At 40.0% G+C, this 13,431-nt stretch overlaps 1 protein-coding gene across 1 annotated transcript in view; it reads right to left on the bottom strand.

Annotated features, from left to right (window-relative positions):
* Nucleotides 1–506: 506 nt before the first annotated feature.
* Nucleotides 507–13,431, bottom strand: part of TENT4B (terminal nucleotidyltransferase 4B) — a 52,610-nt gene continuing 39,685 nt past the window's right edge. Inside the window, exons 8-12 of the mRNA XM_060787863.2 lie at nt 9,300–9,426; nt 9,101–9,204; nt 7,185–7,366; nt 4,865–5,023; nt 507–3,620 (exon numbers count right to left, since the gene is read on the bottom strand). Coding sequence (XP_060643846.2) covers nt 3,441–3,620; nt 4,865–5,023; nt 7,185–7,366; nt 9,101–9,204; nt 9,300–9,426 — 752 coding nt within the window. The 3' untranslated portion in view covers nt 507–3,440. The remainder of the gene's footprint in view (nt 3,621–4,864; nt 5,024–7,184; nt 7,367–9,100; nt 9,205–9,299; nt 9,427–13,431) is intronic.

The raw sequence follows: 13,431 nt of genomic DNA, 5'->3' as shown, positions 1-13,431 counted from the left end.
ATTGCTGAACAGCTCTTGGGAAGTTCTTCCTCATGTTCAGGTGGAATTTCCTATCTTGTAGTTTGAAGCCATGGTTCCACGTCCTAGTCACCAGGGCAGCAGAAAACAAGCTTGCTCCCTTCTCCCTATAACTTCCTCTCACATCTTGATACATGGCTATCGTGTCTCCTCTTAGCCTTCATGTCTCCTCTAAAGCCTCTCCATACTTCATCCTTCTCAGCCCTTGAAGAGTAGAATAACTCCTACTCAGCTACTGGCTCTCAGGACTGATTTATGTCAGAAATGGGCAACCTGTGGCCTCCAGATGTTTTGGACTTGAGCGACCAAACTGTATACCGAAGGCCAATAACCAGGGATTCTGTTGGGTCTAATCTGTGAAGGTCCAAATGTCAGCTTTGGTGTTTCTGTTATGAGATATGTCTGGAGTTTTTGTAAAATAACTAAAAGGTAGGGTGAGGAATCGCATATGTTCAAACTCAAACAGATTTCACAAAGGATAAACACGCTTGTGTTGAAACATTTATTTTTTTATATATATATTTCACAAAAATTTTCACAAAAAAGTATTGAAACTCAAAAAAAAAAATGACTTCGGTTGAATACAGAGATGAAATGTACAAGATAAATGAGCAGGCAAAACTTAAAAGGTTCTGAAAGTAATTTTTTTACTCTGGATTGAAAAAAAAAAAAAAGAACAGCTCAACTGTTCCGCTTAAATAAAGGTTTTTGCTAGATATACAGTGTTTCATGAATACAATGCTGGTTATTTGAGGTGAAGTAAATACCTCAGTTTGTCCTTCATGCTTTGTCCTCATCTTCTCCTGTTAGAAAGATACCGTTTACAAAATGAAACTCGAGCAGTCCAGGAAAAGCTATTTTTCCATTAAAATTTATGAAAACCATAAATTGAGGCAAACCTAAGATTCCCAATGGAATCAAGATTATCTTCCCGCTACCACCACATTAAAATAATCAGATACTTATTGGAACACCAATCTCTGCATCCTGACAGAACATTCGTTTCCAACAAAGAGGGTGATTTTTCCCCCGAAAATTAAAAAAAAAATCAAATTATTAAATAATAATAGTAACAATAATATAAAAAAAGCCTTCAGTGTGGATAAGTAATACAGATTGGTGTATTACACATTTGTAACAGCATTCAAGAACAGCAGCTAAGTAATACTGGATTAAGATAATTTAGAATTTGTTCCCAAAGCAGTGAAGGTAGTCCTACAGTTACAAAAAATGTATTTAAACTCAAAATAAATATTTCGATATTGCATAATATGACAGTTGAGTTAACGGAAAAACAAAACATGTATCGAAATTGAACACTATTGTCAAGTTAACATTCCTTTCCCCCCCCCTTACTTAAGTTTAGTGTCCTAAAGAATTTATGGTGGCAAAGATTGATTCTTTTTTCCTCCCTTTTTCTCTTTTCAAAAGAAATCAAAATGCTTTCATATATCGAGAGAGCGTTTTATTAAGTTTTCATTCATGACAGTTTTTGGTCGTGTTGCATTATTTTTTTAATTTTACTTTAAAAGCTTCCGCGCACGATCATCGCGCGTGAAAGGTCAAGTTGGTCTGCGATTAAAAAAAATGTCTAAAAGCGATCATCGCTCCTCGAAGAAATGATCGTCGGCGTCGTTCTCCCCCCTCCCCGAAACACACTCATTCGTACGTACGAAGACACGCAATCACGCACACTTTCCGCTTCAAAAGAAAAAGCTTACAGTAACGTCACTGTACATTCTATCCGTTAAAGTGCTCCAAATATATATTTATATATCTATATCTATATATATTTGCAAACAATGCAAGTGACTACAAACTTCTACACATTCCGTTTCGCATTTCGTAGCCGGAGACGTTTGCTTCGGTCGCACAAAGCGTTGGAAATGTTCGAACTCGTCGTTTTTTTCTTGGGATGAGGACTCCAGGAAGAAAGATGTGAATATGAAAAAAAAATTCACTTATATATAAATACAAATTTATGTCCGTTATTTGAAGAAGTCTTCTTTTTTTTTAGGGGTGGCCTTTTATTGGGGGGGGGGGGGGGAGATCCCAAAAAGGGAACGAAATCACACAAAAGTCATCAACCGCCTATTTCTCCTTTTTCAAAAAAGAAGGAAAAAGATAGAAAGTTGTAACAAGAGGAAAGAAAAAAAATAAGACATAAGGATGAAGGCACGCACAAGAAAAAAAGGCATAGGATTGAGAGCGCTTCCGCATTAGCACTAAGGATGATAGGATTTCCTATCCAAATGCATAATATGAATTTCAGAAAAGTCGGTTGAAAGAAAATCCCAAAAAATCCAAACATAACCCAACGTCAGTTGCTTCCCCCTTAAAACACAGCAAAGTGTGTTACAATTTCGGAGGAAACCTGGAATACCGCATGATGGCACTTTAGAAACAAGTGGAAGAATTCATTGTTTCGTTATTGTTTTTTTCCCTCCAAAGAGAAAGAGTTGACACAGGATGCATTTCGACATTTGAAAAACGAGACTTTACCCCTATCTTTCTTTTCCTATATATTTTTTTTCCTCCCTCATTCGAAAGGACAACTTGTGCAGACGCAGAGATGTGCTATTCAATCATTATTCCAAGGCTAAAAGGAGAAGGGGAAAAAACCCACCACAAATCCTAGCCTATTAGGTTTGTCTGATTTTTCACCTGACAAATTAAAAAAATATATGAATAAATAACAAATCTAGAGAGGAAAATAGGGAGGAGGAGTGGGAGGAAAAGGTGTCCTCTACCATTTCAACAGTCATGTTATGTAAAAAGTATTAACAAATCCACTATTACAAATGTTCGATTCTCCTAATATGTATGGTCGCCTATCGATACACGATAAAATGGTAAATATATGCAAAAATAATTTAAAAATTTATCATGCGCACATTTTTCGTCTTCTCTGCTTGGAGATTTGGGTTCCCTTCAAAACGCTACCCCCCACCCTGCTTTTCTTGCCCCCCTCTCCTTTATTTTTAGTTCATTACCAACCCCTTAAACACACTGAGTCCTATCCCTACGTTTTCAGCATAAAAGCTGATAGGAGATATTTATTTTACATTCAAGCTTTTTTTTTTTTTAAATATACCTTTAACAACCCTGTTGTAGTATATGACTTTATCGGATGAGCAGGCTCCTCCTCCCCACCCACCATTCCCCACCCATTTTTAAATTTTTAATTTCTTTTTTGTGTTTTTTTTTTTCCTTTTTTTGCAGTTGTCAGTCTTCATGATCTTTTCCGTGGCGAGCTGGAAAAAAATAAAATAAAAATAAACTAAAATGTGTTGCTAATCAACGTTTTCAACAGTCTTGAGACTCCGGATAAGGTCCGGGGGAGTCAGTGTCCAACTTATCCTTTGTAGCATTGAGATCATTGCACACAGAAGTACAGTCACGTATTTCTTCAGATAGGAAGACTATCTACAAAGGTCTGAAAGGGCAGCGTCCCTCTTGTGTTTCCTCTTTTTGTTGTGGTAAAACTGGTGGGATTTGCTGCCTTGGTGCGGTTTGTTCGTCACCGAAGTGCCATGGCTTGAATTCCCTGGACCTTGGAACCCTTTGTTGGAAGAAGTGCGGAATAACCTCGTTGATCCGTGCTGCAAGGCAGGAAGAGAGAAAGAAAGAAGAAATGGCATTAGCACTTGCAACAACTCCACTAAAAAAACATTATCTATCTATGCATCTCTCTATAATTTATTTATTTATTTAGAGTATTTATATTCCGCCCTTCTCACCCCGCAGGGGTCTCAGGGTGGATTACAATGTACATATATATGCAAACATTCAATGCCATAGACACACAACATATATAGACAGAAATTCAGAGGCTATTTAACATTCCAGCTTTTCATGAGGGTATTCTGGCCACCAGGGGAGCTGTTGCTTAACTGTCCATTTGTGACACTGATGAAGTACTTTCTCATTCTTTGCATGCTTGCTGGAGATGTTAAGGCCTCGTAAATTAGTCAAATTAGTATCCCTGCATAAGTGGTACTTGAATTTCCTACTTGACAGATGCAACTGTCTTTCGGGCTAAAAAGGTCGACAGCAAGCTACACAAATTGGTTGGAAGCTCACTCCGACCCGGGCTGGCTTCAAATTCATGACCTTTTGGTCAGTAGTGATCTTAATGCAGCTGACTCCCAGCCAGTTGTGCCACATTCCCGGTGCTACTGCTTTGCTTTCCTGAAGGAGACTCTTTGACATAGAAAGGGCTAAAGACCTTGTAAAACTACATGTTCCAGGACTCCACTGCACCACACCATGGCAGCTAATGTGGAGTCAAACTGCATTAGTTCTGCACTGTAAATGAAGTCCCATTCATCTGGTTAGTATTATTATAATACTACTAATAATAACATGATATTATAATTATACATTTTATATTACATGTAATATTACTAATAATATTACAATATAATGGTATAGTACAATATAGTAATATATAATAATTATATTGTACTATGCTAATAATATAATATATTGTATGTATATATATCTTGTAAGCTGCTCTGAGTCCCCTTCGGGGTGAGAAGGGCGGCATATAAATGTCGCAAATAAATAAATAAATGGGGAACCTATAAGACACCAAGTGGAAAAACTTAGCACAGACGGAGGGAACATCTACTGTGCACGTATGCCAAGCTATAATATGCTATACACAGGAGTATTTCTTTTTCTTACTGACTCTTTTGCTTTTTAGGGTCTCATAAATTATCTTCTTAATGCTACATAAAAAGAGGGAGTTCAGTAGCACTATTAAACACTTGGAAGGCAAAAAGGGGAAACTCATCTTCAGGCCCTGGAAGGAGGGAGGTGACTAAGCCTCGTGGCTACAAACCTGGGATTTGTTTCCAGTGCTAGACGTATTCATAGCTTGGCTGCTTGGTATTTTCCCACTCATCTGGGTGGATCCCAGTGATATGTCCTGAGTTCTGTTTGCTGTAGTTTGGCGGCAGCCCAGCTGTTTAGATGTTTTGCAGGGTGTTCCATCAGACTCCTGTCAGGGAAACAGGCATTATCAAAACTTATATGATGTATCAGAGCTTGAAAGAGTTATCTCTCTGGATTACAGCTCCCAGAACACTTCAGCAAGTGGACAAATGGTCTCACTGGATGAGGGATGTTGCAAATAATAATAATAATAATAATAATAATAATTATTATTATTATTATTATTATTATTATTATTCCCCACTTTATCTCTCCCAAAGGGATAGTAAAGTGGCTCAAAGAAGAACACCTTCCGAACTCTGGCCCATGCATCCTCCATTCTTTGCAAGATTCACACATATCACATTTCATTACATAATAGTCACCATGGCCGTAATAGTGACACCCTCATTTTTGGGGTTCAAAATTGGTATTGTTGTGTTCCTCGCATAATGGTCGCAGAGCCATGTCAGAAATATTAAAAATGCAATTAGTTATTTTAAATTAAAAAAATGTGAGTCAAGCACTGAAAAAGCTAAATGGATGCAATGACTCACCAAAAACTGCAGTTCAATATAAGTAGGTCTGTGTGTAGCTTAGAAGCCCTCAGTCTGTGAGAGGTCTCTGTGGGAAAAGGGCCTTAGTGTGTTAGATAGGCCTCAGTATGAAAGGCCTCAGTGTTAGTTCACCTTCGTGTGAGAGAGGTATCAGTCTGAGAGAGTCCTCAGTGGGAGAAATTCTTCAGTGTGAGGTAGACCTCAGTGTGAGTTGGCCTAGTGTGCGAGAAGCTTCGGTGAGAGAAGCCCCAGGTTGAAGGCCATATCTGTTTCGACAGGCCTTTGATCTTTGATACTGTTGTTTTTAAATTGTGTTAGATTTTAGCCTGTTCTTGTAAGCGGCTCCAAGCCCCAGGGGAGTGGCGGCATATAAGTTTGAATAATAAATAAATAAATAAAAATGTGTGAAGGCTGCTGTTTGTAAAAAGCTACAGTGTGAAACTCCTGTGTAACTTCGGTGGGAGAAGAGGCTCTGGGAGAGCAAAGCTTTTTATCTGAATGAGAAAGAAGCCCAGCATGGAAGCAAAGAAGAAAGTATAAAGAAATTTATTTGTGTTATGGATGACTTGTTCTTGTAAATAGTTCGACCGTATTATTTTGCTACAAAGAAAAGCCTTCTAAGCAAGAGATAACATTGGTCTGTGTGTTTTTGTTCTTTTTATCACTTTTGGCCACTGGTGCTGGGTTATGCTGTTGCAGCTAAGTTACTCTGTTGTACATTCATGGGGAGGGTCTTATTTTAATAAGCCCACTTGTCCAACAAGCAGTTTGCGGACAATTCTACCTTCCTTCCTTCAAGGCCTTAAGGCAGTTTAAAAACCCTGAAATGGAAGTCTCTGGAACTTCGATCTTCCTTCCTCCAAAGAGCTCCATTTTGTAAACTATCCTGCCTTAAGAGAAAGAAGGAAGGGAGGCACAGGGAATATTTCTTTCTCCTTCCCCCAAGGCAAGGCAGTTATAAGAAAAACAAACAAAAAGTAGCTTAGTTGTTTGAGGCTCCTCCTCCTGTCTCAGAGATAAGGCAATTTCTTACTTTTTAAACAGACACTAGAGAATCAAAGGCCGATTATTTTCATCGTGTAATAGTCGCACCTTCTTTTTTCAATCCAAAAAAGGGATTAAAAGTGTGGCTATTATGTGATAAAATATGGTATAGTTAGGGATTGTCTGTAATCACAATTTACACCCATAATATGCAAAATACCTTCACAAAAATATGCTTCATAAACCACTGAATCAGCTACGAATATCTTAATTATTTTGGAGGCATCACATGAAGTTTGATCCTCTACAAACTGGGGCATGTCAACCATTCAGGAGACATGGGATGGGAGGATCTATCACACTACTCCAGAGCAGCCATAGCATCATCTGGATGTTACAGTTTTGAAATAGGTTGCAAGTAACATCTCAGATGTTGACTATTTGGACCAAGTCCCTTCACAAGGAAAGGTATGAATCCTAAGGTAATAATTACTCCACAAAATTTCAGTTGTTAAAGACTGGGGCCAATATTTGAAGTAAGCCCAGAAATATAAAAAGATAATGCCAACATCAACCAGACTGTATTCTGGCTGCTGCATTTTGGATCCAAATAAGCTTATGGTCCTTGAGAGCTGCTCAAAGTGCAACACAGTAATTCAGTCTAAATACAGTAATCAAAGAACTTACTACATCACTAGAGCTGGAAAGTGTGGAAGACGATGACGATAAAGGACCTGATGAAGAATTCGATGAGTGCTTGCTTGGCGTCTCTGAAGTTTTACTCCTAGGCTTCCCTAGCGACTCACTCTCTTCAGAGAGATTATTGTTGCATTTGTCCAGCTGCTGGTTATCTATCGTCACACCATTGCCTAGAACAACAACAAACAAGAACATGAAGGAGGATAACTTTCACAACAAAGGCATTCATCAATGCTGTGGTTGCATTCAAAGACATGTTAGCTAGATAAAGATTTAAAAGACTTCTGACACTAAATGAGAAAAAGAAGTTTCTGGCAAAAGCTTCCATGGACTCTAGCACATCAGAAGTCCTACAGGATTTCTTTATATCCCCGTTTCTCAACCTGAGGGGATTGCCAGGGGGTTTCAGAGGGGTTGCCAAAGAGCATCAGAAAACATATATTTCTTATGGTCTTGGGAACCCCTTTGGCACAGAAGGATGAAGATCTTTCTGCCTGTCCTACTATTCCTTTTTGGGGAAAAAAGGTGAATCCTGCCACCAAAAGCCCTCCTCTGCTGTGATTGCCCAGCCTCTCAGCTGGCCTTTCAGCCAAGGGGAGGGCTGTTTCTGTGACTCCAAGTGAGAAGGGGAGAGCAGGCGTGCTCGGCGCATGGCAGCGTGGTGCACATGTGCAGGTAAGGGAGAGCATGCGAGCCTGGAGGGTTCTGTGTGGGAAGTTTGGCCCCATTCTAGCATTGGTGGGGTTCAGAATGCTCTTTGATTGTAGGCGAGCTATAAATCCCAGCAACTACAACTCCCAAATGTCAAGGTGTATTTCCCCCCAACTCCACCAGTGTTCACATTTGAGCATATTGAGTATTCATGCCAAGTTCTGTCCAGAACTATCATTTTTTGGGTCCACAGTGCTCTCTGGATGTAGGTAAACTACAACTCCAGAACTCAAGGTCAATGCCCACCAAACCCTTCCCGTCTTTTCTGTTGGTCATGGGAGTTCTGTGTGCCAAGTTTGGTTCAATTCCATCATTGGTGGATTTCAGAATGCTCTTTGATTGTAGGTGAAATATAAATCCCATCAACTACAACTCCCTAATGTCAAGGTCTATTTTCCCCCAAGTCCACCAGTGTTCGCATTTGGGCATATTGAGTATTCATGCCAAGTTTGGTCGAGATCTATCATTGTTTGAGTCCACAATGCTCTCTGGATGTAGGTGAACTACAACTCCCAAACTCAACGTCAATGCCCACCAAACCCTTCCAGTATTTTCTATTGGTCATGGGAGTACTGTGTGCCAAGATTGGTTGAATTCTCTTTGAACTGTAAATCCTAACAACTACAACTCCCAAATGACAAAATCAATCCCTCCCCAACCCCTACCAGTATTCAAATTTGGGCGTATCAGGTATTTGTGCCAAATTTGGTCCAGTTAATAAAAATACATCCTGCACATCAGACATTTACATTACAATTCATAACAGTAGCAAAATTACAGTTATGAAGTAGCAATGAAAATAATTTTATGGTTGGGGGTCACCACAACATGAGGAACTGTATTAAGGAGTCGTGGCATTAGGAAGGTTGAGAATCACTGCTTTATAATTTTGTTAACACAGAAACAGCTCTAATCCTAGGCCAGATTAATTTGTTTTTAAGTGATACATGATAGCAAATTAAGTGATACTCCTGGCAACATTCTGAGAAGAGACAGTAGCTTTAAGTCAAATAACTGCGCCATGTGTAGATCTCAATCAAATTGTGGAACAATTTCAAGAATCATGAATACACTCCAAAAGTTTAATAAAACAGACATTTCATAGGACTATACAGGTGAAGGCTTCTTTTTGGGGGGATCTTTGTATTTTAATAAGAGGCAGCCCTAACTTCATTATTTGCAGCATTACTTACCGTTGCATGAAGTTTCTGTGCTACTTTGACTTCCCCACTGCTTTGATATCCAGTCTCTGTATGTTGCCACTTCTTGCGTTACTCGGATTATTCTTCCCAATATACTGTAAGAGTTTTAAAACAGAGAAACGATCATTGGGATTTAAAAGGAGAAAAAGATGACGCCAGGAATGAGTCAATTGGGAGGATTTGTTTTTACCTTTCACTTTCGTTGTTGGGGTAATATTTCGCTATTGGTGATACTGCATGGCTCAGAACGACATATGCATAATCAAAGGCCTGTTTAACTTGCATGGCACCGTAAGAACTCCTCCCGACATCATTACCTGAAAGAGGGGGGGAAAGCCAAATTGGTCATAAAAGGAAAGCAATGTCTATGAATAAGCATTCCTGCTAAAAACCTCCATCTCTAGCTACAAAAAAATGCAAAGATAACACAATAATGCAAGGATAACACAATAATAATAATAATAATAATAATTATTATTATTATTATTATTTAAACCCCACCATCATCTCCCCAAAGGGGACTCGGGGCGGCTAACATGAGGCCAAGCCCAAAAAATACAGCAAAGTTAGACAAAACAACAGTAAAATTACATCACAGCAACAAAAAAGTAACAAAATAAACTAACACAAGCTTGGTGTATGTGTGTAAAAGTGTATGTGTAACACACACACATACACACAAGATTGGGTACCCAGCATTGCTAAGGTTATTTGAAAAAGTCAGTTTTTAATTGTACAAAATTATTGAAGTTTGTGGGTGAACTACAACTCACATCATGCCAGGTCAACCCATCAGTACTTAAAAGTTTGTGATGTTGGGCAAGTTTGCTCTAGATGCATCATCGGCGGGGTTCAGTGTGCTCTATGACTGTAGGGTAAACTACAACTCCCATTATGGTGAGTCAGTCCACTCAAACCCCTCCAGTAGGTTGAGTTAGTCATGGGGGTCCTGTGTGCCAAGTTTGGTCCAGGTCCATCACTGGTTGGGGTCACTGTTTCTCTGGTTGTAGGTAAACTACAACTCCCAGAAATGAAGGTCAGCCCCCCCCCCCCAAAAAAAACTTCTCCAGTACAGTAATCAAATTTTGGCATATCAGGTATGTGTGCCAAGTTTGGTCCAGATCCATTGTTGTTTGGGCTCACAGTGCTCTCTGGATATAAGTAAACTACAAGTCCCCCAAATCAAGGTGATTTTTTCCAAAGATCTCCAGTATTTTTTGCTGGCCATGGGGGCTCTGTGTGCCCGGTTTGGTCCAATTCCATCTTTGGTGGAGTTCAGAGAGCTCACTGATTTCAGGTGAACTATAAATCCCAGTACCTACAATTCCAAAATGTCCAGTCCAATTTCCCTCAAAACATACAAGTATTCAAATTTAGGCCTATCTGGTATGCATGCCAAGTTTGGACCAGATCCATCATTGTGCGCTCTGCATATAGGTGAACTACAACTCCTATAAATCCCTCCAAAGACCTCCAGTATTTTTTGCTAATCATGGGGGCTCTGTGTGCCAAGTTAGTTCCAGGTCCATTGTTGGTGGGGTTCAGAGTACTCTTAATATTGCAGGTAAACTATACATCCCAGTACCTACAACTTGTATAAATCATGATGTATTCCCCCAAAACCTCTCTGGTATGTTCAGTTGCTGAACAATTCCACTGTTTATTGTGTGCCATAGAAAAGAATAGGAAAGGGCTAAGGGAGAGGCAGTGGGCTCTTGTATATGTTCATGGAACTCATAAACACATGAGTTCATGAGTACCATGTATATGTTAAAGGTACTCATGAACATATACAAGAGGGGTATTGGTGTCTTCTGAGTAGTGGGAGCTATAGTTGTTTGTGGAGGCATAAAGGTGGCGGCTGGAGTGATTCAAGTGATTATTCAATTAATACCAGTATGTATTAATTAAACATTCAGGTAATGTCTGCAAAAAAGAATGAGCAGCCCACAAACCATTGGTTTTAGTGATCCGTAACGACAGAAAGAATGAAGCTATGGCACACTAAACTGTATTGGTAAACAGACACAAGATGCCTTAGTAACGTCACATCTGGGTTGCTGCAGTATGTTCTAGTTGGAGCCGAAGGGAGCTCCAATTAGTCTAAAATGCGGTGGCCAGATTGCTAATTGGAATCATGTTGCGCCCTTTGCTGAAACAGCTGCACCATTTTTTGGTCTTCAATTTGAAATCTGCCAACAATCTTCAAAGTTGAGGAGAAAGAATGAAATTCTTCAGAATGAAACTGACCACCTCAAGAAAGCTATGGACACGTAGGACCACGGAGTGGCCTTCTTAATGCTTATGAATAATACCGAAGTGCTGTGGGTTATATTCTAGAGCAATGTTTTTCAATCTGGGGGTCGGGACCCCCCCCGGGGGGGGGTCACAAGAGAGTTTCAGAGGGGTCGCCAAAGACCATTAGAAAACACATATTTCTGATGGTCTTATGAATCCCTTTGGCATAGTCATTTGGGTTCACAGTGCTCTCTAGATGTAGGTGAACTACATCTCCCCTAAATCACTGTCAGTTCATCCCTAATCCCTCCAGTATTTTCTGTCAGTTATGAGGATACTGTGTGGGAAGCTTGGCCCAATTCTATCATTGATGTGATTCAGAGCACTCTTTGATTGTAGGTGAACTATAAATCCCAGTAACTAGTCAAGGTCTATTTTCCCTAAACTCCACCAGTTTTCACATTTAGGCATACTGGGTATTCGTGCCAAGTTTGGTCCAGATCCATCATTGTTTGAGTCCACAGTGCTCTCTGGATTTAGGCGAACTACAACTCCAAAACTCAAGATCAATACCCACCAAACCCTTCCAGTATTTTCTGTTGGTCATGGGAGTTCTGTGTGCCAAGTTTGGTTCAATTCCATCGTTGGTGGAGTTCAGAATACTCTTTGATTGTAGGTGAACTATAAATCCCAGCAACTACATCCCCCCCCCCCCCAAACCCACCAGCATTCAAATATGGGCTTTCTGGGTATTTGTGCCAAATTTGGTCCAGTGAATGAAAATACATCCTGAATATCAGATATTTCCATCACAATTCATAACACTAGCAAAATTACAGTTATGAAGTAGCGACGAAAGTAATTTTATGTTTGGGGGTCACCACAATATGAGGAACTGTATTAAGAGGTCGCAGCATTAGGAAGGTTGAGAACCACTGTTCTAGAGCAGTGTTTCTCAACCTTCCTAATGCCTCGACCCCTCATGTTGTGTTGACCCCCAACCATAAAATTATTATTGTTGCTAGTTCATAACAGTAATTCATACTGTTATGAATCGTAATGTAAATATCCGACATGCAGGATGTATTTTCATTCACTGGACCAAATTTGGCACAAATACACAATAGGTCCAAATATGAATACTGGTGGGGTTGGGGGAGATTGATTTTGTAATTCTTTTTTGTCATTACTTTTTGTCACACAAAGCCCCCATGTCTTGAAAGGACTTGCTGGAGCAAGCCTCCCTCCAGCCTTGCACACTCTCTCTTGCCTGCACATGCGCACCACGCTGCCATGTGCCGAGCATGCCTGCTCCCCCTCCCCATTTCGGAGTCTCAGAAACAGCCCTCCCCCTTGGCTGAGAGACCAGCTGAAAGGCCAGCCAATCACAGTGGAGAAGGGCTTTTGGTGTGAGGATTCGCCGTCTTTTTCCAAAAAGGAAGAGAAAGACAGACGGAGAGATCTTCAGCCTTCTCTGCCAAAGGGGTTCCTAAGACCATCAGAAATACATGTTTTCTGATGGTCTTTGGCCATCCCTTTGAAACCCCCTCCCGATCCCCAGGTTGAGAAACGCTGGTCTAAAGGAAGACAATGGCAAAACCACCTCTGAAGATTCCTGACTTAAGAAAATCCTATGAAATTCATGGAGTTGCCCCAATATGACAGAAAACGAACAGATAAAAACCTCTTCCTTTTAATGAGAGATTTTGTAGGGAAACTTTGCTCATAATGGGTTGTTGTGTATTTTCCAGGCTGTATGGACATGTTCTAGAAGCATTCTCTCCTGACGTTTTGCCTGCATCTATGGCAGCCATCCTCAGAGGTTGTGAGCCTTCCTGTGGGGTTACTTTACAGGTGATACTTTATCTTCTGCACTATTGTATTCTAAAACAAAACCTTGAATTGTTCTGAGTATTTTGATATTTATGTTGTCGTCTTCTGCTCTGTTCCTTTTATTGTGGTCTGCAGACTAGAATTAAAAGCAGCCAGAGACACGTTTACAAAACAGAATATAACAGCGTAAGTGCCACCTACTCTTAGTCTAGTTTCTTTTTTTTACTTAACATTTCAATTTCTCTTTCTTG

This window comes from Anolis sagrei, chromosome 8, assembly GCF_037176765.1.
Source record: "Anolis sagrei isolate rAnoSag1 chromosome 8, rAnoSag1.mat, whole genome shotgun sequence".
Classification (NCBI taxonomy): domain Eukaryota; kingdom Metazoa; phylum Chordata; class Lepidosauria; order Squamata; family Dactyloidae; genus Anolis; species Anolis sagrei.
This window is presented reverse-complemented; position numbering and strand designations above follow the sequence as displayed.